We start from the raw sequence: 25,870 nt of genomic DNA, 5'->3' as shown, positions 1-25,870 counted from the left end.
TTGTCACAGAGTTCAGGGAATGAGTGAGAACAGGGCTCCATGGTACAGATACAGAATAGCAGAGTAGAGGGCTGGGTAAGCAGCCCACTTCCCTACAGCACATTTGACCCAGCGATAGATATCCCTGTTTAGCAAAACTAATTCAACAAATGGTCTCTGCAATGTAACAGTGTCCTGAATCTCACAAAGTCCTAAGTAGGCAGACCTGCTTCTAAATGGAGGAGGTAGACACTGAGCTGGGGGAAAGACATTTAAATACTAATACAGGGTGATTCACACCACAGAGTCACAAAAACTTCACACTTCAAAGCTGCCATTTCTGTTGGAAAACTCATTCAGCTACCACTTGTCCACTCAATTCCTCCCAGTAGCATCCTGTCCTTTCTTCAGGTAGGAATGGTGCATAATAACATAATCACCACCGTACTGTGGAAGACCAAGGGCTAATTAGATCCATATCCTGTCTCTGTTTGGCTAATTAGATCCATATCCTGCCTCTGTTTGGCCAATATCCTATACTTTGAAAAACAGCATAAGATCAGGGTGATTACAGAGTATTCCTGCACATGACATTACCACCCCCACCAAGTTTTGCCTGTTAAAGGTTCAGAGACTCCTATAGCCAAGTATGCAGCTGGACCAACAAGTTGAATAGACTTTGATAGACTTAATCTCCCTGAATTTGTCTAATCCCTTGTAGGGTGACAAGCTCATTCGACTCAGTTCCACAAATGCATGGATGAGTACAAATTAATATGGAAAACATTTCTTCACAAGAAATGAACAAGATGGTGTTGGGTATTTATCTTTATTTATCTTCTTTACAAGGAAATGCTATGCTAATCAGGAAGAAAGTCAGCCATCAAGGAATAATGACAACTATCACTTGAGTATGCCACTGTCACACTGAGCAGCAAATTACCATTCTCCTCTGTGGGGAATCCTGGTTTACATCCTTGGTCTGGAGGACATTCAGAGAGCAATGGAAGAGCATGGAAGAACATGAAAGCAACCTGTAATCTCAGTATACCATGGGTGTTAATTAACCTGGCAGCCACCCAAACTACAGGCATTACAATCCCCTTATCTGGGAGCTGCACATTTCAGCATTTCTGCAGTCTCTGTGCCTTGCACAGAGGCAGCAGGCTACTAAAAATAAGAAAAAGAGGCAGAAACTTGAAAAACACTGCAAATTATTAAAGCGCAATCAGAACATCTGTTAGCAGCAGGGAAAATGTGTTATCTGTTAAAAATACACTTCTGAATAGGAGCAAGGGTTGCATTGAAAAAGTAATACAAACAACTTTGAGAAAACAAGCATGAATGATCTCTAATGAAAATATGTCATATTCAAGGTACAATCATGCTGAAGCCAGAAATTGATAATAATTCAAATAAAGGTATTTGTCTCTAAAAAATAATTGTTTTTCTACATACCTGTCCAGTCTCCTACTACTTTAAGATGGATCCCAAACGTTGCTTTGGTATCTGTAGGGCACTAAAAATATTAAATACATTAAAGACCACTTCTGAGGAACAAGAAAACAAAGTGCATTCAAAATGCAATTGTTAAGACGGACCCCTTTCGTAAATTGCTGAAGATCCACAGCAGCAGCTACACCTTTTATTTGTAAAGCATTCCCAACATCAGTACAGTTTGGGAAGCCCAGGACATGTTTAGTCTCCACTCACTCTTAAGTCTCATAGAACTTAATGGGATGAATTTTTCTGAGGGTGTGTTTTGAAACAACCACTTTACTAAGCATTATTCAGCAATAATGACAACTAAAGATCATAGCAGTACAGAAATATCCCCTCTACTATTGACCCTTATCATTCAAAATCAGGAGCTGCCACATCACCTCTAAATCAAAAAAAATTAAGGAAATATTTTTCCTTTAAGAGACTGCTGGTTCTTGAATGCTAGAGCTCATGGTTTCAAGCTGATCATTCTTACACAATTGTTTTTTTTTTCTTTTCCTAAATGGAAACTGAGATTTTGCTGTACTTCACAAAAGCTTAGCGTGTTCAAAGGAAAAAGATCAGATTGCATGACACATCATAAAAATCACACTGTAGCCACTATTCTGTCACTCTGCACCTCATCTTGGGGCTACTTACTTGTGACTGTCAACACAGGGATTATATCACTTAGAGTTTTATCCACACCAAGGTATCTAAAAACCTCCAGTCAAGCCATGTCAAAGGTCTAAGGAACCAGCCCTCTGAGTTGAGTTCCTTGTTAGTTAAAGGGAGAGTTCAAACTCACTGACTGGACAACTTTTGCAGATATGCTGAAAGATTTCACACACAAACACAGGACACACAGCTATTCCTCAAGAAAAGATTGTTCATTTCTTTCTATAAAGAAACATCACCACTTTCTTTTGCCTAAAGTTATTACTACCATGTTTTGACACGTTTCTTAGAACCTCTTAATGATTGGTGCAAGCTCTACCATGAATCCAATACCCAACAGATGACACTCCTGTCTGATTTTTTTAATCCTACAGACAGATATGATTCTGAGGAGAGAGCTGAAATTCAAGGAACACACCTATTTTAAAAATCAAAGTGGCACAGGATGTGAATCTTTGATTGTGCACACTGTGAGCCCACTTCTTGGCTCTACTTTGGACCATGCTCACCAGCACTCTCAAGATCAATCTGTTCTAGAGTGGGGTACCACTGCCCTCAAGGCTGAGGTGCAGTTCCTGTCCCTCCTTATTTAGCAGCAAAGACCAGGTAAAGGGTTAGTATTCTATACATCCTAGTAAATCTAGAACTGGGAATAAAATGGCTAGTCACTCCATTTTCCTGAAGGGGAAGACCATTCTTGTTTTGTTAAGAGTACTGGTAATTAGACAGATGCATGTTCAATGCCTTGTCATCTCTCAGGTTTTCCTATAAAAAATCTGGTACAGAACTTTAGGGTCGGAATCATTTCACCAAGTTTTAGCCTTCAAAAAAAGGCATCAATGGAGGTACACAGGCAAACTCCAGACAACTAGGCTTGTATTTGTACTGTTGCCTCCCCTCAAAATACGAAGACCAATTCTCCATAAAAAACTAGATATGCAGTCTCTCAGTTAGAAAGAAGCACACTAGCCACACAAATATCTGTTTTCCCAGCAGGGTTCTGTAACAGCCTTTAGCAGAGTTTAATTTTCAGTCTGGTCTGTACTAGGGTTCTCTGTGTTTCACAGGAGATTGAGTGATTTTCACAGCCCAACTATGCCAAGTCCCAGTTCAGCACATCTTCTACAAAACTGCCTCCTGCCATTCCCTCCTTCCATTAAAGTTAATGGCAGAATACCTCTTGACTCCAGCCAGAAGAGGTTCAATCCTATTATCTTTTACATTACTCTTGGGACTAACTCCTTTCTACACAACTTTGAAAAATTATCTAATAAAAAAGAGATTTATTTCTCTTTAGACTTTAGGAAGCCTACTCTGATACCCATAACAGTGTATGAGAGTTCCTCAGAGTGTTCTGGAAAAAATCTTATTGTGCTACTAAATCTTACCAGAAGAAACAAACCAATCATCTGGGCTATGTGGAATGAAATCTCCCCAGTTCAAGACAGACATAGAAAAATTGGAGAGGGTCCATCAGAGAGCCACTGAAATGATTTGAGGGTTGATGAACCCGACATACAAAGAGAGGTCAAAGGGAATGCATTTGTCCAGGCTACAGAAGAGAAGGCTCAGAGGGATCTAATCTAATCACTGTTTTCCAAAACCTAAAAAGTAGCTATAGAGAAGATGGAGGTACTCTCTTCACAGAGATCCAAGGTGACAGGAAAAGAGGCAAGGGGCACAAGTTGCCTCAGGGAAAAATCCATCTAATATAATAAAATATACACTCACATACATATATAATAAAAACATATTTTTCATATATATAAAATAAAAATATTTTTCAACATAAGAGCAATTAAACATTGGAATAGGTTGTCCAGAGAAGTGCTGGCATCTCCCTTGCTGGAAATATTCAAGACTCAGCTTCAGGTTCCTGGATAACCTAATCTAAGGCCCTGCTTTCACTAGAAGGTTGGAGCTGACGACCTCTAGAGGTCTCTTCCAACTTAAGGCTTTTCTATGACTCCATGATTCTAACTTTGAAATTTATATTTGTGTTTTTATTGTACAGAATGGCAGAATACTTCACCTCTCTTATGTCCATAAACAAAACAGACCTCCAAATTGTAGCTTTTGCCAGACTGTTGGAGAAAATATTCCAGACGATTTAAGAAAATATTTAAAGATAGATTTTCAGAAGCTTAATCATGAAAGTGGGTAAACATCCTTGCATTATTGACAGGCCACTGTGCATAATTATTTTAGCTTCTTTTTCTTAAAGAAACAATAGTTTCTAAACAGGCAAATCACTAACTTCAAAATCTGTAATAGGAAAGGACATTGGACAATACTGAATGAAAGGTCACCAGTGGTAAGTTTTTCAGTAGTTCTTTCTACACCTGAAGAGCTGCAAAAGGACTTCATTTGATGTACTCATTTGATTAATACGCTACAGTACACAAATTAACTGTGGCAGATGGGCACAATTATGTGAAGCTATGTTAATCTTTTTCTAACCTCAAGCTATCTATATCTTTAAAAAGTGAAAGACATTACAGGTAGCAACCTCTATGCTAAACAGGTTATCTGTTATATGCTGGCATTTGGCCATCCTCCAAAAAATAACCCAAAGGCCAATGGAATTCTGTTAAATTTAATAGAGCTGTGCATATTTACACCCCTGAAGAAACCCAACTATGTTTTTATCATTTGAAAGTTGGTAGATTTCCCCAAGAACTGTTAATCAACAGCAAAGAGGTTTACAATACTTATTTTTACTTTGTTTTTCTATATCTTTTCACATTCAAAGCAGTGAAGATAATATTTCATATGTAAACAAAATTTATGGAATGCAGATTATTCTGTATCTTTTGATGGAAAAAAAAATCCCTATATATGCTTTTTCCACTTTTTTCGAAGCAAACTATAACACAAATGCAAATTATCACATAGGGAATTTGCAACAAACCCTGGAGGACTTTATGCTTATAAACCAGCAAACGAATTAGAGTCACCAGTGGTCGTAATTCTATTGTTTTGTTGCTAAGTGGTTTTTGACTCAGATGAAATATGGATAATAGTCTTGATTTAACTAATCCAAGTTTAATTCAGTGCTGGATTAATGCAGATTTGAAATGTATTTTATTTATCAATTTTTTCTGTACATCTGTACAGTTTTTCTGTACATCTCTACCTTTGCCTATAAGAATTTTGAAGATTCTTTACAGAGATGTAAGTTTTTTGGTCACAGCAGTGTCATGGAAACTCTGGGGCATATACCAGAATAACACTTTAGAATATCTACTATCAGAAAAGAGGAAATGAGAGGGATGCCTAAGTTATGTACCCCAGTGTGGCTGCGTGAGTAGGGCCCCTTCCAGTTCCTGTACGGCTGCATATTTATCTATAGGCTGGACAGTGCTGGAGATACTGCTCACAAACTTATGCTCCACAGTAAACATCAGCTTCCATCTTCAGTGCCACAGGAGGTGGTCTGAAGAGGGCCCAGAGTTACTGAGACGGCGATGCCACAGCTGGAAGAACAAAGAGGAACCTCACCTGTGTCTGATCTCAGGAAGCTCATTGCAGAGTTTGTTCAAACAAAGGGAAACTCCTTCAAAGATGGTTTTCACTTTGGGAAAAAGCCATGATTTGATTCCAAAAAGGAGTTTGCAGATATCCTGGCGGGCACTGCAAACAGCATTGAACTCCTGATACTTTTCAATGTCTCTGCCTGCCTGCCTGCCAGGGAGAAACAGCTGCACTGCAAATCTCCGCTTCATCACCTCATCCACGCTCCAGACTCAGATGGGCACTTATGCAGATCAAGAAAAGCACATAAGTTAATATAACTGGGAGAGAGGTAGAACTGGGAAAGTGAACTAAACACAACCAACCTATTTTCCTCCTCACAGAGAAAAAAGAATAAAAAAAGGTTTCCAATTTTGTCAATCAACTGCAAAAAAAAATACAAGCTTCAAAACCTCAGTAGGCTGTAGCTTGTCTGGTTTCATGCAAGACTGCTATAAACATTCCTAAAATGATTCATCTTGACATTAGAAAATGAAGAGGAGTGATGACAAACACAGGCAGGCTATATAAAGGTAGCCAAAAAATAGTAGCTAGACTTCAGTCTGACTCATATGAGGTGAACCAGGTTACATTGGGCTACCCCTGTTTTAACTAATGAATCACACAGTTTAAGAAGATGTTTTCACATTTCAGGTGAAAAAAAAAAAACTTGATCTGAGTTATCATATTAAACGTATCTGTGCCTGAGAGGTTATGAAATTCACTAAAATGTCTCTGTTGTTCTTTTTCTTTTCCTATTTCAGGTTATTTTACAGATAAGAATTCATCTGAAAGCTTTTCCTCTTAGAGACTTGGCCCTACAGCTACTCCAACTTAACTGGCAGACATCAGCAGACATTGTAACACTTGAACCTGGGGAAATTCCACATGAACCACAGAACATGATTTAATTATCAAGGCTGTCTGGATGGTAGAGGCGAGACCACCATGTCTTGCATACCCTTTGTTTCAGTCAGATCCCTCCTGTAGAAGCTGTCTTTCTGCAAGCTGCCCAGCTGCAGTAACATATCCCAAGCACTTTTACCTTTCACTTTCCATTCCCTTCTTGTCCAACCCCAAACACCTGCAGTCTAGCTTGTGGGAAAAAAACACGCCATAACACTGTGGGATGCTCAGGATGTATCACTGGTCAGTTCATTTTGGTCATCTGGGGTCTAACTTCTTCTGTAATATAAACCACAAAATCACACCCACTAATTCCCGTGAGTCTGTAGTAGAGTTCAGCATTTGCTACTTCACTCCCTGCAGTCTTCAGTTGTTAAATTACTCAGTGTTAAAAACAATCTTATTTTTAAGTTTGAATCTGCGAGCATTTGTTGCTTGATTTCATCTTGCACCAGAGAAAAACACAAATCTTTACAGTAATAGATGTCTCAGGACTCTAAAGAGACCAATACTGTACTATTAAGATACACTTCTACAGTCTAGTCAGTACATCTTCACCTTTGCAGCTTAACCAACGTAAAAAAACTGTTTTTGATTACTCTTTTCCCCAATAGACACATCACATTTCCTATAAAATAGTAAAAATGTATCAATACTAATCCTAGTAATATTCAACTCATATAATTTATGCATGTCAAGCTAACTAGTGGCAAAAACATACCACAACCTTGTGGATAGTCAGGACGCAAGTATTTGTTCCTGAAGGAGTAAAAGGCAGCAGAACAATGTTTCCACCTCTCCTCATCCTCAAAGGGTATCCCGGCATGTCATCGAGCAACACTGCCCTAGCAGAGCTGATGGCTGAACAAGGAAACTGGATGGTGCACAAGGTTCCTTCTCCATCATCCCTGAGCAGAAACTGTGGGCCATCCCCAAACTAAAGCTAAATTGTTCTCAATGGTGTGACATGCTCATGAAAAGAAGCCATAAAAGGATCAACACGTTTTCTAGTCAGTTCACCATCAGTTCAAGGAATGCTGCATCTCTCCGAACTACTCTACCAGTATACACAGTACTTTTACCAGGCTAAAGCACAGATCCCAGCTAGACAGCTGGTCTTAATTTTAAGACCGCAGGAGACAAAGCGCTTCATTTCCTTTAATACTTTGTCCATGTATTAACTGTACTCATGCTTAAAATTTCTGCCTAATTTTTTCATGCTGAAGTTTCTAGCTCACTTCCCAGACCTCTGTCTAACCTAACCTAGAAACTAACTTAGAAGCACTGCCTCTGATGGGACAAAACATACTTCTCCACTAAATTAAGTGGATGCTTGTTATACTCTGCAAATTTACTTTTATAATACTAGAGTATTCTCCATATAAACCCAAACTTGAGGGGAATTTAGGTAACAAGGTAATCAGTGGAAATCATGGCAGCAAGGCACTTGAACATTGCACAGAGTTTTTTTTCCCCTTTTGTCCAGTTCTGAATTTTCTATCTTTCCACTTAAGACTGTTTCCTGATTCCTTTAACTTATGTTTAGCTTTTAATGCTTCTCTTTCTAACTTCCTGGATTTGCCCAATCTTTTATTTATTTTATGCATAACGCTTTCCATACTAATAAATTTTCAGGAAAATAAATTGGATGTGCATTTTTACCATTTATAGGAGATACTATCCATGGCTCTAGTTGGGAACAAGGACTATTGTATAAGGCAGAAAATTCAACCAGTTTCCATACTGGTCAGTAAAAAAAGCTGGGGTGAAACCCTAGCTATATGGAAGCTCCAAAAGGACCTCTAATGTAATTCAAAGCTAGCACATTCAAAACTTAAAGGAAATACTTTTTCCAAACACTGTGGGATTAAACTGTGGAATCTCTGATTGCAAGAGCTGAAGCAAGGACTCATCAAGTTTTATTTTTTGGATCAGGAAACCTTAGTAAGATTTGAAGTTTTTTTTTTATATTTATATAAAGTTTATCTGAATGTCATGATTAATGACAAAATAAACTTGAAAAAAACTGCTCACTGGAGGGATCTGATACCTCTGTTTAAAGTATCTGCTGAAGGATGATAGAGGATTTAGTGAAATTGTCTGTAACAATTTCTCTGTTTCCTTGATCAAAAAGAGTCAGATTTATAAGTTTAAATGAAAGTGGAGGTTTACTTAGGATTTTTATGCAGGCCCCAAAATTATTAAACTGAAAACCAAACAAAACCAAACAAATAAGTCTAAGGAAGCACTTAAAGGCATCTGAAATATTAATCTAGTCTATTTTTGTTTTACCTAAATGCTTTGTCAAGCAGCTGCTATATTTTCTACTTGTATGAAGAGCAGACATGCTCTAGGGATTTCTTTAGCTTGCCAGGAAGATACTTCACCATATCTGCATTTCCCTAAATGCTCTGTAAATCACCTCATAAAGCCAAGTTCCATAATCATTTGCATAAGACATTTTACAAATCTTATTAGAATGTCATCGTGTTAGATTCTGTTTTTATTGCATTTATCTGTCAGTATGAACTTAGCTCTTGATGTCCTCACGTAGTTTTCACTCAGGCAAATTTCCAACAACTTCATTTTTTGGATGAATATCTCAGAATCTGGCCCCTGGGCTTTTCCTGTTGTGCATAGTTTATTTCACAAGTTTATGGTACAGGACACATGCTTCTTCAGCATCTCTAGTTTCATTTTTGAATGTGCCTTGCTCAAAAGAAGCTCAGATTTAAAACCTCACCAGTGGACTGTTAAAATTCCACTGAAGTCAGTGTAAGACTTTTCAGTGATTTTAAGTAACCTCTGGATTATCCAGGGATAAAGGCAACCTTGGTTCAATAAAAAAAAATGGTTTTCCCTTACAAAATCAAATGTCTCACTTGCTGTGACATTATTGCCTATACTCATGTATTATTTGCTGAGACCTTTCTAACAAGGCATCAAGCCCAAAATTGTAAACGTCCAGACTAGGGCCATCAGCCTGTAATCCCAACATGCCCAGATCCATATACCAGCTGAACCTACATGGAGGTGGGGAGGGGATAAGGAAAATTCAAGCTATAGAAAAAAAAATCCTTAAAGGTAGAAAATGTATAAGTAAGTAATAGCTCACAGACATTTAGGTACTGTACTATAATTTGTCATGTGCATTCAGAAACCTCCTTCAGGTTTCAGGTAATTTTCTTACTTTGGGATGATTAATGAACTTAGTGTTTCTCTGCTTGGTGTTCACTAATTATTGCTTTACAGATCTTTATAGTTGGATACAACTAATCAAACAAAGTTTTCTTCCTCCATAATACATATTTGGATTTTGTCTGTAAATCTGAATATCTGTATATGTAAATATGTCTTCTCCCTTCCCCAAAACTCATCTTCAAATTATTAAAACACACACAAACTTGCCTCCCAAACTTGGCACATGTAGCAAACTACATAGAAAGGATTTGTCCATCCATGCACATGAGCAAAGAATTCAAATTTGGGCCAAGCCCCTCAGGACTTTTTCTTTTCTTACTCATACAGAACTGTATTGTGGAAGGAAAGGAAGAAAGACATTGCATTACTGGTTTGAACTGCTTCAAATTAAGCCTTCTGCAAAAAAAGACAGAGCACTAGCGAATGGGCAGAACTTCTTGAGGGTACAAAATGAGGGTACTTGCACCTCCCAGACATACACATAATGGTCAGAAATGAAAGTGGACAATCCTTTGAGACCCAATACTTTAGCTGAAAAAAATAAAATACTATTCCAAATAGCAGACATGAAACAAAACTTAATGAGGGCTTTTCATCAGTAGCTCAACTTCAGCAAAGAGGATATTGCAAACTGACTCAGTCAATCGCCCCAGCACTTGCTGGGCTGTCTTCCACAGCGGCCACCATAACAGGTAGTAATAAAGCAGCTTTGTTGAAAGACAGTCCACTACTGAAAGTACCATCAGAACTAAGTTTTCTCTTTTCTTCAGAGGAGGTAATTCTGGTTTACAGCCAGTATTCACTGAAAGGACAGTTTTGAACAGTTTGCACTATTCCCTGCATGTACCAGAAGGCAGGATTTTAATCTGTAAGTTGTTCAGCTAGCAGTTTAAATGAGCTCTGAATTCGTACCACAACAGCAGGAAGATATCTCCCATCTTTGTGCAATGCATAGTTCAAGTCTAATGGGAAATGGGCATGACAGAAGCTAGTGACAATCAAAACTGTCACAAATTTAGGATAACAGATTATTTGATCCTGCATTTAAGGATATTTGTTTTACAGCAGAAGTTTTCCACAAACCTCAGATGTGAGCCACCTCCAAATTAAAAAGAACTCAGCTCTTGGTCTTGTCCTTATTTCAAGGTCTGTCACAATGTAAGTTCCATATGAAGTGACGTAATCGTTTCCTACCTCCTGACAAGCAAATCAACATTACTAAAACAACAAGGTTACCCAAGCTTTATGAGGTGCTGGGAGTAGACCTCAGTACTTTAGTAGCCAAGCTGTCTAAATTATAGCTTGTAAGAGTTTGTGGCTTGAATTGACTCTGTGGTAGATTCAGCAGAGACCACATGAAAAGACCCAGCACATCTTCTGAAGCACTTCACATCTGCAAAACACAAAACTAGTTCCATGAGGCTTACTGCTGATCACTGCCTGCCAAAGTGAGAAACAATTCCAAAATCGTAGCAGAAAATGTGACTTCTCTTGTAAGACATTAGTATATATTCTAAATGGGAATCCACTTCTGAAGTCATTCATTAGCAAAAAGGAAGTGTGCAGCCATAAATGGTCAGTACAATGGTTTCATGCTGCTGCAAATAACCAGTAATGTGGTTAAGTGTCTGGAAAGAGAGGGAATTCAATACTAAGTGGAAAATGTAAGATGGGGATGGAAAGAAAAACAATGCTACCATAAATTGCAAGCCTTATTCTCGTGTTCCTACATAGTAAAGCAGAGAGAAACTAATAAAGTTTCTAAGACGTAAAAAAAGGAAGGAAGAATCTACATAAACTTATTTTGTCTGTTTTGGAAAGAGGTGGGGGACTCAGTTTTGACCTTGTGATAGCAGAAAAAGTTGAAGCAATGTTCTGAATATCTGAACGGTAATGAAGGACAATCCTGATCACTCGAAACTGGTACTATGTCTGATGTTTGCCTTTTTTTTCCCCCTCTGGCTTTAAAGATTGTTATACATAATTGAATTTAAACTGTGTTCCAGATGAGTGCCACACTTTCTTCCACAGATATGATGTAAAGAAATTTCAGTTTCTGGAAACAGAACACTAAAGAGAAGATTTCCAATGTTTTTTAGATTCCTCATACCTGGAGAATGGAGAGGTTGCCAGCCTCTTATGTGGTCTGATCTCCAGACCATATTGTGCACTTCAAGTCTGAAAGCCAAATTTCCTTAGAATAGTTCGAGTGTAAGCACTCAAAAATCATTTGTCCCTTTAAAAAGCTTCAGCTACAATATTCATTTACAAAAAATATTTCTCTCCATTACAGACTAAAACATCTCATAACTGATTGCATTCTGCTCAGATTCTATCATGGGATAAAATAATGCCCTATGTAAAATAAATAAATTGGACATAAGGGGGTATCAGACTGAAAATTTTCCACACACTGTTACACATAGCATAGTAAAAGTGGTCACTTTTTATGATGATTTTGAACAGAAATTGAGGAAAGAAGCATGGTAAAATATTTCAACAGAAAGCATTTTGTTAAAGGAAAGTCAAAGACAATGCAGAAGTGAAGACAATATGAAGCTAATGGCCCACTGTAAACTACCTAGAACTGGCCAAACAGGTCACCAGCAGGAATTCTAGATGCTGGGTCATCCACTCTTTACCATCCCAAGCATTTTAAATGAATAACAAATCCAAGGAAGAAACATGGGTGAATAAAAACAGGTAGAAGGACACTTCAAAAACGGAGTTCCAAAATATCACCTTCCATGTCAATTATGAGAGAAAAACAGGATCTCTGAGTGCCTGGACGTCAGAGTGTGCAAGTGACATGAAATCTCTGACTGCAGATTCAAATCACACGTTAGCAAAAAAGCCAGACTGGCAGTTCTGAGTTCAGCAGTGCCATGATTTGTGCTTCTCCAAATTCATGTGTGCATTTTGCACCTATTCTACTCATTCCTTCCATTAGCAAGGGGAAGAATGCTGTTAATTAAAAAAAAAGAAAAGAAAATAGACACCATTGCAAGCATTTTTTAATGATGGCTACCTCTTTCTATTCACTTGGGTAAGATTCACAGCTCCCCCTGGCTCTGAGTAAAACAAACGGGAACTTTGCCAGAGTTCAATGGGAGTGTGTTAAGGCCTTTTATATAGCCTCCCAGTGTTTTCCTCCACCCCAGCATTATATAAGACACTGAGCTAAACTGTAAATATTACATAACCTTGGAAAGAGAAGGGACTAGTGGAACATCTGCATGTCTCCATGTGTGTTCTCCACGCCTGCTCACTCCTTCCTTCCCACTTTTACTTACAGCCCTTGCTTAGAGTACAGTGACATGCCTGAGATCATCATTTCTCCTTGTCTTTTAAGCAAGACTCCAGGCACAGTGAGATGCTCCAGAAGCTTAGATAGGATGTCAAATATACCCTAAGCAGGACAATTGCGACTTCCTGCCACGGGGCAGGTGTAGGACAGGTACTTGTCTTCCCCTTCCTACCACAGAGCTTGTTGCAGGCTGCCAGGGAAGAAGGCTGCAGCCTTACCCTTAGGTCTGTTGCCGTTGTTGCTGCATTGCACTGGTGACATCTGAAGCCCAGCTCTCCCTTGACACTGCTCTCACTATGGCTCTGAGCCCCGTGCTCATACATCATCCTAGAAAAATAACTCAGACGTTATAGTCATTGAATAAAGGAAGCAGGAGCAGTTCTCCAACTTGTTTGGTAACTACAAGTAGGTCAGATGGGAGCAGGAAAATGTACTGAGTTAGGATATTGTCTACACACTCTATAAGCACAGTGTCATGTCTAGCATCATATCAAACCAAAATAAGCTTTCTAGCAGGACAGCAGCCCAAGACATATTCCATGACTTAGAAAGGCATGTGGAAATGACTGTCCCCTGCTTAGACTGGGCAAGAAGACTTTCATAAACTTGGACAGTTCAAGTCCTTATTAAACTATAAAACTGCTTTTTACCCAATAACAGGACTGTCTCAAGCATAACTGATGTTCTACTGAAATATGTTTGTGGCAATAAAAATGAAACTCAATAACCCAGTAGAAACTTCGTATCTTATAACAGTTAAAGCAAGTATATGATCTTGAATGATATGCTATTATGTTGAATGACACCACTGTACTTTAAAGAATAATGCACTGACCATGAACGGAAATTGCCAGTTCTAATATTACAAGTTTAAAGTATAACGCGTTGTGCATGAGTGGAAATTGCTATTTCTAACATTATATATTTAATACATAATTGAAAAAAATACATATACTGTAATTTATCAACTAGACTTGTGTATCTAACTGAAATAAACTGCACAATATCTGAACATAAATGAGTTATTTATATTCACTAAGAAAACAGACTCAGAACAACAGATCTATTTTACATAGCTCTCACATCTAGAAGTTTTCATTCAAAAATCTTTTTTTTTTTTTTTATAACAGGCAGTATTACAATATGCCTTTTTAAATAGTGTATGAAATCTTCAACTTGTGCGAAGAATCTGATCTGAATAAAACATTCTATTTAACATCATCCTATGATCTAACTCTAGTCTCTTTTCTGTCCAAAACTTTCATAAAAAAACAAACAAACAAACAAACAAGAAGTTTTGCTAGAGAAAACACTACTACTGAATCAGGTCTTACATTCTGTGATAGCATTATTTCCAAAAATTAATATCACACAATCCATTATTTTGCCAGTGTCCCAATATAAGAAGATTAAATCTTTATAAATGTCCCATATCTTCCAAGCTGTGCAATTAATAATAATGATCAAATTATTACTACTATTTTAATTTCCACTGAATTGGATAGTCAGAAAACAAGAACATAATGTTTTGAGATTAACATTTAAATGAGATGTATCAACCAGTACAGAACAGGAGTAACTCCATTATATAAAGCTCTGCCAGTGCAAAACTACTGTTAAGAGCAATCTGAGACTTATGCTGAGTTCTTCAAATTTACCTTCTGATTGCTAAACTAATCAAAAAATAGAAAGAAATGCTGATTAAACCATTCTACACAAAAAACAGCTACCATCCCATGGATACTGCGACATACATCTCTTTTCAGCACTGCACTTCTAGTTATTTTTAGGCACTATACAGAGGAAGGCCTCAATTATTGCCCACTGGAGTTAACAACAGATAAATAACACACGCCTCTGCTTTTTACTGGTAATCAGAGTAGCCAGAAAAGCTTTGCAAATACCAGGCTTCATTCCACTTCTTTCAAATGCAAAACTCTGCACTTGGCTGCAAGTCACCATTTGCCTATGTCAAAAAGGAAGAGCTTTTTACCATACCAGCACCAATATTCCTGCACTAAGTGAAGAAAAGGCAGCTTTCCTTAACCAAGATTCACTGCCAGATTTACAGTACAAGCTTTATTTCTGGTGAAATTTGGATTTACAAAAATTTTGTTTTAGCATCTACTAGGCCTCTGCACTGCTCACTCCCAGAGAGCTTCAAGTACATTTAAATACAATTTCACTTTATTCCAGTCTTTCTGGACCATGAGGTCTCATTCTAATTAGACTGGGCTGAATAAATAATAATCTCAAGGTTGTATGACTTCACTGGTATATCACTTTAAGTCACTGATATATCTCTTAATGTAAAAATAAAGCAGAAGACTTTTTTAAAAACTTTTTTTAGACTCGATGTTCCTCTAACTTTGTTTGGAAAAGGCAATTGAGGGAATGTCTATTCATTTCACTGAATAGCAAAAATGACAGAAAATTCATTAGAATTTGTGCTCATTCTGCATTAAGGTCAACAAACAGATGGCTGAACCCTCTTTTATTTGAAACTGAATGATCAAAATCACATGGATTTTATTTATTTATTTATTATTGTTTTCCACTTATGGAAGACTTTGAAAAAAGTTCTCATTAAAATTTTCTCAACAGTGGAGAAAATTAAATATGTATTGAGTACTGTCATACATAATAATCATGCCATTTCATATTCATTGTTACCCTTATAAACGAAACTTAAGCTCTTCTGAAGGGAATTTTTCACCTTGAAGGCAATGGAGACCATTTGCTCAACAAATATAAATAAATGGGAAAGTACCTGAAAAAACTCATTGTGTCAAAGTAAAAGGATTTCTTACCATTGTAAGGGTGAATGGATGGCTTTCTAGTGCTGACACTCTTGGACAGTGTAGAATAACATACTGAAATAAAATCAGCCAAAGAAAAATAAATGATGGAAAAGATGTTCAAAACATTCTGTGGTCGGTTAGTACATACAAAGTGGAAATCATCCCTATAGACAATGCTATTATGAACAGCAGTGATTTTTTAGGGGCAGATTAACTCACCTGCCCAGGCCTTGCTTTAAAGTTGACTTTCATCATCCTTACTTCAAGGACATTGGAGGGATGGCTTATCACTGAAGTTATTGTGACTGGTTTATTACTGCGGATGTAGCGGTACAGCCTTTCTACGCAATATAAGCACAGAGGTCCGGAAATCCAAAACCATGTCTAAGGGAAAACAACAGTATATTACACCAAAGGCTTTTCATTGTATGTCTTCTAATTTCAGAACAACGCGAGTACTTGCAGGACCTCATTTCACACCTATCTGTTGGGCTGTGTTTTGGTCACAAGTAATCTCCACATCTCTCTACATGCAATCCAAGCTCATTACGGGGGCTTAATCAGTCTAACTGGCAGCATCATCCACAAGCACAAATGATTTCAATCCTAAAACTAATCGGGAACAAAATGCTAATGTCCTCATTTGTAACCACGTTACTCTATTTTTATGTAGTTAGCTTGCAACTGATTTCAGCAGTGAATGACGCACTACGTTTATTGTTTCAAAATCTAACTGACCAAAATACTATAAAACTGGTTAACCTTTAAGCACAAACACTGTCTGAGTTGCAATACTATTTGACTATTACCTCCATTTAATCATCAGTTATAGTCAAAAAAAACAAGAAAGAAACAATCCTTGTGTTATAGAATTTATGCTTATAGTAAGTTAATAGAACATTATAGGCACGGGAGAGAAATAGGCACTTTTGAAACAGGATTCATTTTCCCCTGTGGAAGACACAAATTGTGCCCTGAAAGTGCCCATTTCTCTGCATTGACTATAAGGCGAGCCCAGTGTGACTAGCTGGAGACATTTGCAGCTGTTCAGCTAAAAGTCAATTAGCAAGAGCTTATGGCAGAGCTAACAATTAACTCCACATCTGCTAAGTCACTCAAGTCAAGACACTGGAAGTGCCCTAGTCACTCATCCATCTTCCCATCCCAACTTTTAAAGTTACACATCAGCATCTCTTGCAACTACCAGAGTATTTAATTTCCTCAAGCATCTCTGGCCATAAAAATTTGAGTAGCTCACAGGCCCTAAGAGCAATGCAAGCTTTCATTTGGACTTGGTATTTCTAAGTGCATAAACTACTTCCACACCCAGAAAAGTTCTAAAACAATGTTACAAGCTGCCAGGAGAACACCAAGTGACTATTTCTTTCCATGGTACTTCCTTTTGCATAGACAGCTTTAAAGCATGCATCTTCAGCCCCAAAGAAGACACTATTTGATGTTGAACATGTCATATGGAGCTAGATACACATTGAGACTCGTAATTCAGGTGTGGTATCACAATAAAATACAAATCCAAAGGACTCTGTTGCAGGAAATCAGTGTAGCATTGACTACTTCTTATTATGATTACATGCTCCGTAGTAAAATGGGTTACCATAGAAGGTATTAAGGGACATTTATGTTCTACAGAAAACAATGATAATAATAAATAGAAACCCCTATGAAGTCTGTTATGGGACCACCTTGAACAGTGGGCCTTGTGAACTCAGTATTCCCAAATTTACTTGGGCTACCTGTCAATATAGCCCAGCTCATCTTTCCTCAGAAGAAATGAGAAAATTTGCATGAAGAAAAAGCTGAAGCCACAAGACATGCAGAAACAAAAGCAAAAAGGAAAACACAGAAAGAAAAGGCTGTTTTATCTCCATTGTCATCATATTCATTTACCCATACTACATATAACATTATTCTCTGCAAACAACAGGCTACCCTGTCACAAAGCCAAACCAAAAACAACTGCGTCCTAGAAATGCGTATTAGGAATTGCGTCTGCATGACAGAAGAGGGAACGAATGGTGTTTGATTACTTCAATTAGCTACTGCCTCACAATGCTTACAAAAGGACTGTGTGAATATGTTATATAAATACTAAGTTTGCTCTGAAGTGCTATGCTGTAATTTAGAATCACATTTATAGCAACATCAATACGTGTCTGATCACGTAGTAAAAAAGGGAATATTACAGCCAATCTCTTGACATTTTTCCACCCTATTCTATGCACCACACCATAATGCAATTCAAGGTTTAATACAGATTGTTTTTTCCTCACCAAATCTTTGAATGCCTGGAAAGGTTTTAATAATGTTTTCCATTATTAAAACATCTGGTCTGGAAAAGCAAAAATTAGTGGTTATGGCTGACTGCAAGACTTGGCATGGCTTGTAATACCTGAAACGTCGGATCATACAGACCTCTGGGAAGTGCGACTGGAACTTGGGTTCCTCGGAACAAATTCTCACAAAGTTATTTTGTACAAAGGGTTCTGGTACTGATAAGTCCTCTGGGAAAGGCTCAGTAGTGTAGGCAGGAAACGTCTCTTCAAAAGCCTTTGGCACTGTCATATTCTCTCGGAGTGTTTTGTTAGGATTAAAGCAACCAGGAGGGTGTTCCTCTAAGTTAGACTGGTACTTGAGCACTCCCCTACAGGAAGAGAAAAATAATAGAGACACTGAAGTAGCAGTCAAAGCCAACCACCTTCTCTTAATTTGAAGAGGATTTTAGAAAGTAGTCCCAAGGCTTGTTGTCTATACAAATTTTTATTTAGTTTGTTTTCAGGACTTTCAATGAGATTGAAGCTTTGCAACAATAGATCCCTCTGCCACTAGAGGCAAGGTTTTACTTTTCCAGCTCACTTGGCAATCCCCCACTAAACAGCTTCAAGCTGAATATTGTTTGAAAGGGGGAGACATTGTGAGAGCCTTGAAGAAAAACTAAATAATCACATTTCCAGTTCGATCACACCCAAGCTATTTTCACTCCTCTTCCCTACAGTCACTAAGCCCTGTTTTTAAAGGCAATCTGTAGCAGAAGTGTCCTAAGTTGCCAGCTCATAAACTGCAGGAATGTTCCCATCGCTTAGTGTTTATCAGGTTCACACACAACAGAATGATTTGTAAGCATTACTGCTCCTTTGAATATCATCTTGTCAAATGGAAAGAAGGAAAAAGAAAGTTCTGCAAGAAAGCCAAGGAACCAATCTTGCAAATTATTTTGTGGGGTCTGTGCTTGTTTTTTAGGTTAAAGTTAGATTTATATTAAAATGAGGTGAGAATTTTGCAGCTGCAGCTAGAAACTAAGGAATAGAAACCTGAGACACTCTGGGATATCTCAACACATGCATGAATCATTCAAAAAGGGAAAGAATCGATAATAATAGTAATAAAACTCCTCAGAAGTACTACCTGCCTCCAAAGAATCTGTATGTGATGACAGTAAAACCACAAGTAGGAATATTCAAAAAACAAAAGGCTAAATGACAGCTGGGTAGGATGGTGCTGGCTAGGAAATAAGGCACATTGGCACAATGACTGATGAGATTTGCCTTCTGAGTGCTAGGCCATGTGGAGAAGGCTCACCTCAAGTATACGTTCCAAATATAAGGCTACATGCTCCCCCCTCCACACACACGCAGCAGCAGCAACAGTGACAGTGTCTAATTCACAAGAACAGAGAGAAGTAGAACATAAGCAATATTCCCAAGCTAAATGGGCTCTGGCAGGCTACTGGCAATCCTCCCAACTGAAACGCAGTCCTGACAGCCAATAATAGGCTTCCAGCATGGTCCAGTGAATAAAGCAGTTTGGAACTTAGAGCTGCTCACTCTAAATTCCATGTCTGACTTTGGGCAAATCACTTGGGAATTGTCTGTATGCCTACACCCATGCTTCTCTCTATATTTATTGCCTGATCATCCCTATCACTTGCATCTGGCAACACTGTTGGTCATCCCATATTTTCGAAATGACAGATACCCCTAGCACTACGCTCATTCCCTGCTCCATAAACATTACGGTGCCTCATGGGTTTAGCTGGAAACCACAGCACATATAATATTCTTCCAATTAGTTCCAACCCCAGTAAGTATGCCTACCAGCTGCTCTCTCAGGTTCTCTGGCCTCATAACATCCAAAAGAGGATTCAAAGTTTTTCTTGTGACATGAATATCTGAACTGCAAACGTAAGCATCTCCTCCAGTGATCTCCAGCTTGTTTAAACTATTACAAAAATGCTAACTGAGCAGCAAACCGAGATGACAAAGCTGCCTGTAACAGCAGCTGCAATGACTTCCATCTCTGAAGTTGTTGAGGAAAGGCAAGCTTTCTCACACACCCCAGACCTGTTCCCACAACAGGTGGGAACAGGCTGCGCTCTGTATAACTCTAAGAAGTCTGACATATATCCTCATATATGTATTTGGTACAATAGCTGAATTTTTAAAAGCTCAGTGTGGATGTCACTAAGTAGGAGACAGACATCTTCAGCGAACAAAAATGGGAGAGAGAGGAATGGCAAGTCATACAAAAGTGGCTGATAGGTTGAGCAACATAGCATATAATCTATTGGCATGGGCATACATCAACATCTGACCCAATTTTCCACTCCCTAAATGGAGACAATGGCATGGTTCTACCTCACAGAATACTGGATGAGAAGATGCTCAAATGTATGACAGACACATATGTACCTTTGACAGTGGATGACAACATTCACTTCTGGCTAAGAGCTGGAAAACATATTACTATTTCTTGAGATTGTTATGATGATAAACTAGACGTCAATGGTCCTAAATGTCTTTAAAAGGAATTACATTACTCCTATCTTCCCACCTACCTTCTGCTGCTCAACTCAAGGTGAATTGCTTGAGGTGTCCTCAGTCTGCTAAAGGTCAATGTGTGAGTGGAATCTTAAGAATTTTTACACTTCAGAAGATAAATCCTTGGATAACTACAGCAATAGCACAAAGGCCTGATTCTCAGCTGCTGTGAACCAGCACAACCCATTTAACTCCAAAGAGAGCAATATCAGATCTGTGCCAACCGAGGATCTGGTTCCAAATGTTTTGTAGCTCCTTACATTCGTAGTAGAAACATGTGACTTCTGTTTTAAACAAACTATTTCTTGATGTTGCTATTATTGGCTTAAAATACAGATAAATTCATGTAGATATGCATCAAGCCTTATGCCACTAAAATATTTGAAAGTCACATTGCAAGAAGCACAAGAGCAAGGAAAGTCTTTAAGGATAATTCTCCGAAAGATTCTCCTCTCCCTTAGTGTACGGATGAAAGAACAAACCAATCACATATGACAGATGAATCATGTCACGTAATACACTGCTGAGCAGTGCTTAGCTACCCTGAAAAACAGGATGGTACGAAAACATATCCATAACAGTTTGAAATAAAACAAGAACATAGAAAAACTGTGGAAATACTTAAAAGGAGAGACTCCAAGATAGGCAAATCTGCACCCAATCTGCCTACGCAGACCAGTCATAGGAAATGCCTTGCACTGAAGAATAACTGATCATTTGTCTGCAAATCTCTAAGACATGACATTTAGAAGTCACCCAAATGTAGGTGTCTAAGCTTTCTTCAGCTTACCTGAGTATAGACCTTTGTAGCAGCAGGTCAGTTGAAGCCCTCTCCAGGCTCCACTGACTATATTCATTAGAACTCATTAGACTATAATGGGAGACAGACACTTAGAAAACATGCAGAGATCTAAATTTAGGTGTCTTAATCCTGTACTGACTCCCACTCTCCATGACTCATTCTCCTCTCACTTTTATCTGGCATTCAGCTCTTTTAGACTCATACTGAAAGGTTTTCCAGTTCAGTATTAAGGAGGCCTGCACAAGGAGATATCTCCTTAGTACTTGGTGCCATAGTTTGTGAATTTCTCCAAACAGACTCTTCATGATAATGTGGCTAGGAAAACAATAGGCAAAGGATAAGTCCAGTGAAGGAGATTTAAACTGGACATTAAAAATACTAGGAAGGTAATCAATGCAGCAGATTGTCTAAGGAGGTTACAGGGTCTCAGTCACCAGATGCTTTCAAGAAGACACTCGTCAGGAATAATTTAGAGAAGTTCATCCTGTCCCAGGATGAGGAGAACAGATCAGATCCATCTCCCCTAGCTCTATGAATAAGAGCTATGCCATAGCAAAAAAGCCCACAGAACAATTGGAAATTTGTCCAGGAGTTTCAATTGTTTTGAACTCATTATTTTAATTCACCAGATCTCAAGCTGAGTTTGTTTTGTTCAACAACATTATTCCTACCGTGATCTGGCTAGGCCTAATTACCTTTCACTGTTTACTTTAAACAGCAGTGCTCAGTGTCACACAGACATTCCAGCACTCCATGGTTCAGTAGATGTTTGATGACATGGAGAAATTAACCTCATTCAAATACATCCCTTCCCTGTACCAATGTCAGCACTTTTATCCACAGATAAAACTTCACTGATGTTAATGGACTAGATCTTCACATGGCATAACTTGTGGAAGCTGCTTTGTCTTGCAGTAGAACTGGGCCTGTTTGAGCCACATAGATACCCGATCAAAACGAACCAGTTTGACGGTGTGTGAACACTGTTATGGTGTTCATGTAATAGAGCTAGGAAGAAAAACTAGCAAATTCTGTACCAGAACAATGAGAAGAAAATTAGGGAAAGGCCTTTCCTTCCATCTCCTTAGGAGTCAAAAGGGGAAGGTAGGGAGGTATGAGGAAGAAATGGGCAACTTAATTTCATATCCTACTCTCAGCAGCCAGGTGAGAGAAGGCAGAAAAGCAACAATGTTTTCTTAATTTCCCACTAGAAAGTGGCAAAATAGACAAGGAATAAATCTGAAAGTGAAGAAACTTTGTGTTAGCTGTCCATAGTAATAGATGATTCTCCAAGCCACAGTCTGAACTTAAATAATTATGTGTCAGAAAAAACAAAGATAAGGACATCTTGTCAGGAGGTTGGCCCCTGTGCACAAGCAAGCTCAGGAAGGGCAACAATCAAGGGAGATGTTCTTTCTGGTTGTGCTTGAGAAAAAGAGATGATGTTTTTCATTACTTACCCAGAAACATGCATCAGCAGCAGCATATAGAAGACAAAGAAAAGATTGTGTGTGTACCAGAAGATGTCATAGTTTGAGAACCTGAAAAGAATAAACCATGGTTCAATGCCATTTCGAACTATTTCACTCAGATGGAAACACCGCTAATTAAAAGCAGACCTGTGCACACAGAAGATCATTATACATCACATAGTTATGTAGAAGCGGCAAAGCCCAGTTAGAAATACATACACACCATATTTACAAACTGTTAGCAGTCAAAAAGAACCAGTGACTGGCACAGAAGAAAGAATGTGTAAAAGAGAGAAAAACAGAGAAGTACAGAGATAGCTGGAGAACACTTCCTAAATTAGGAGACTTCTCTGCTTTCATAGGCCCCATATAGTGCCTACCAGATTTTCATATCTAGAACAGTTCTTCAGCCTCCTGGCTCCAAACTCAACCTCTTTACAGTGAATGCCTCCTTGCATTCTCCCTGTCCCAACACAGAGCTGTAGTGTTTAATGTGTGACTACTAAATACAAACAGGTAGAGTAGACAGCAGCAGGGGAGATGGAAAGAGAAACAGAAACTTTTAGGGTATGGAGTGGAAGGAGGTAGAGTATGAAAGGGAACTGTAACAAGGAGGCAAGAGCAGGACAGGCAGGAGAAATTTCAGGGACTGGAGGTCACATATAATGGGACTCTGGGACTGACGTTCTCAGAAGGAACAAGAGGAGCTTTACCAGTACGAGGATGAGGAGGGGTGAAGTGGAAGGAGGACTTCTTATCAACGTTTTGTTAGGAAATGTAAGAAGAATCAAGACCAAAGAAAATGCCCCTCTGGAACTGTTTTGTTTTAAGCCTGTTCCTTTTTTTCATGTTTTATTGAGTAAAAAAGTCACCAAAAAAAAGGAAGTGAATAAGTTAAAAAAATGTTCCACTTAATAGTACACAAACACAGTTTTTCATAATACACAGCATGGCAGAAAAGTCCCTTTCAAAACCAAAAAACCGCCAGCCTTAACTCTGAGTACATAGTTTAAGAAGCTACTCCTTAGACATAGCTAGCTCCTTTTCAGATTTTTTTCCCTCCTACAGTTTTTTACGTAACAGCTAACTACACTCGTTTTGATACGTGTCTGAAATGTACGCTACATCGGTTTATGTCAATACAGGATTTATTGTATTCTTTCTCAAGCCAGAAAAGATCATTAAGATAATCTGTTTGCAGGCCACCAAGAAGAAAATCCAAGAAACAGCAGTTCTAAGGAACCCAGCAACAGCAAGGGGCTTTGAAAAGCCTCCTTCAGCCTGTTCCTTCTCCCATTCACCACTCCAACACTTTTTCCTCTTCGAGACTGCTCAAACCATTTGTAACTACCCACACTCTATTAGGCATTTCAATGGAGAGTCACATATCAGTATCTGTAAGGAGTTGAGGAAGAGAATATCTGTAAGATGAAACTAAAGGATGTTGGAATGGGGAGTGGGAGCATGATGGGAAAGCACAGAGAATACCATTTACCCCCAGACCTGATACCGGTCTGTACGCTGGTTTAATTCGGTATCTTGCAGAGTGCAACATCAGAAGCTAGACCATGAACTAATTCTAATGGGATCTTGAGCATTTTTTTCAGAAAGAAACATTTTTTCAAAATTAAAGGGATAGAAACTCAATCCCAACTTCTGATTAGTTGTTTTCAACAGCTAACTATTATCACTGATAAAAACATACACTTCTTGTCCGAATTTGTGTAAATATCAACTTCCAGTCAGTTGAGCATCTTATTCTTTTCTCAGCTTGCCTGAAGATCCCTCTGTTATAAAATTCTGGTTTTTCACTTATATCAAGTCCCCTTGAATGTAATCAAACCCCCTCAAGCTCCCCCTCCTCAAACTAAAGGGATGGACATCCTTGAATCTCTTGCCGTGATGAACATTTTCAAATATTTTAATCCTTATATGGTTCTTCTTTACCTATATCCTTCCTAAACTATGGGTCCTACAGCTACATACAGTATTCTAGCACATTCAGTAATCTTCCTACTGCCACACAAACATTTTTATAGTTCTTCAGAACATTTATTATTTTCTTTACCTTATGCTAAGGTAAAGAAAAAAATATTCACAGAATTAATATATTTCTTAGAAACTGAAATGTCTGAAAATTGGAGAACAAGTTGAGCATTTAATTTTAATTTTGGTTAACTCACTTTAGAATTTGGCAAGTGAAGCTCTGCAAGAGTTAACTTATTGAGAAACATATGAGAAGACTGCCACACTTTTAAAGGGACACAGTAAACTTAGATAGTAGAGTTCTGCCAAAAATATTTTTAACCCTGTTACAGATAGTTCGGAAAAGGAATACATATGTGGTGGTTTAAAAGAAGGAACTGAAGATATTTGATTATAAAAAGAGAAGGCATTTGAACAGCTTGTATTTTAATGTTTCTTTAAATATATAATTTCCAAAATTGCCAGTAATTGTGTTCAAGAGAGATGCTCTTGAACATCATTAATTTGATAGTTAGCAGAGTTACTTTTGCGTCAGATGTCAACATTTATCTGCATGTTTACGGCATTTTCTAATAATTGTGTATCCCTTCTAACAAACAACTATTAAATGAAAAACGGTGAACTGATTCTCAGGTATAACGTGGCAAATCCCTTAAAGGATTCCCTCTCTGTGCAGATTCTCTGATATCTAATAATGACTGACAAAGTGAGGACAAAGGTCTCTCTCATCTGCTAGCCTACCTGTTTTCACAAAACATGCAGAAGTCTAGCATCATTTTGGCTTTTGGATCTTTATACAATCCATCACAACTGGCCAAAAATTAAGGAGGAAGAAGGGCATTCTTGACAGAAAGATACACATGGAAGCTTGTTGCCTTAGAAAAACAGACTATAAAGACAAGCTTGAG

The 25,870-nt window shown here is 38.2% G+C and overlaps 1 protein-coding gene across 8 annotated transcripts in view; it reads right to left on the bottom strand.

Annotated features, from left to right (window-relative positions):
• Window positions 1-25,870, bottom strand: part of NOX4 (NADPH oxidase 4) — a 113,710-nt gene that overhangs the window by 68,399 nt on the left and 19,441 nt on the right. For 7 of the 8 annotated variants that reach the window (XM_064505147.1, XM_064505150.1, XM_026109135.2 and 4 more), the window contains exons 8-12: window positions 22,965-23,045; window positions 18,301-18,529; window positions 16,087-16,251; window positions 15,877-15,939; window positions 1,438-1,498 (exon numbers count right to left, since the gene is read on the bottom strand). In XM_064505147.1, the coding sequence (XP_064361217.1) occupies window positions 1,438-1,498; window positions 15,877-15,939; window positions 16,087-16,251; window positions 18,301-18,529; window positions 22,965-23,045 (599 nt within the window). The remainder of the gene's footprint in view (window positions 1-1,437; window positions 1,499-15,876; window positions 15,940-16,086; window positions 16,252-18,300; window positions 18,530-22,964; window positions 23,046-25,870) is intronic. The other variant, XM_026109138.2, reaches the window with a different exon arrangement.

This window comes from Dromaius novaehollandiae, chromosome 1 (assembly GCF_036370855.1).
Source record: "Dromaius novaehollandiae isolate bDroNov1 chromosome 1, bDroNov1.hap1, whole genome shotgun sequence".
Lineage (NCBI taxonomy): Eukaryota > Metazoa > Chordata > Aves > Casuariiformes > Dromaiidae > Dromaius > Dromaius novaehollandiae.
Note: the sequence above shows the minus strand (reverse complement) of the source record. Positions and strands in the feature narration are given on the sequence as shown.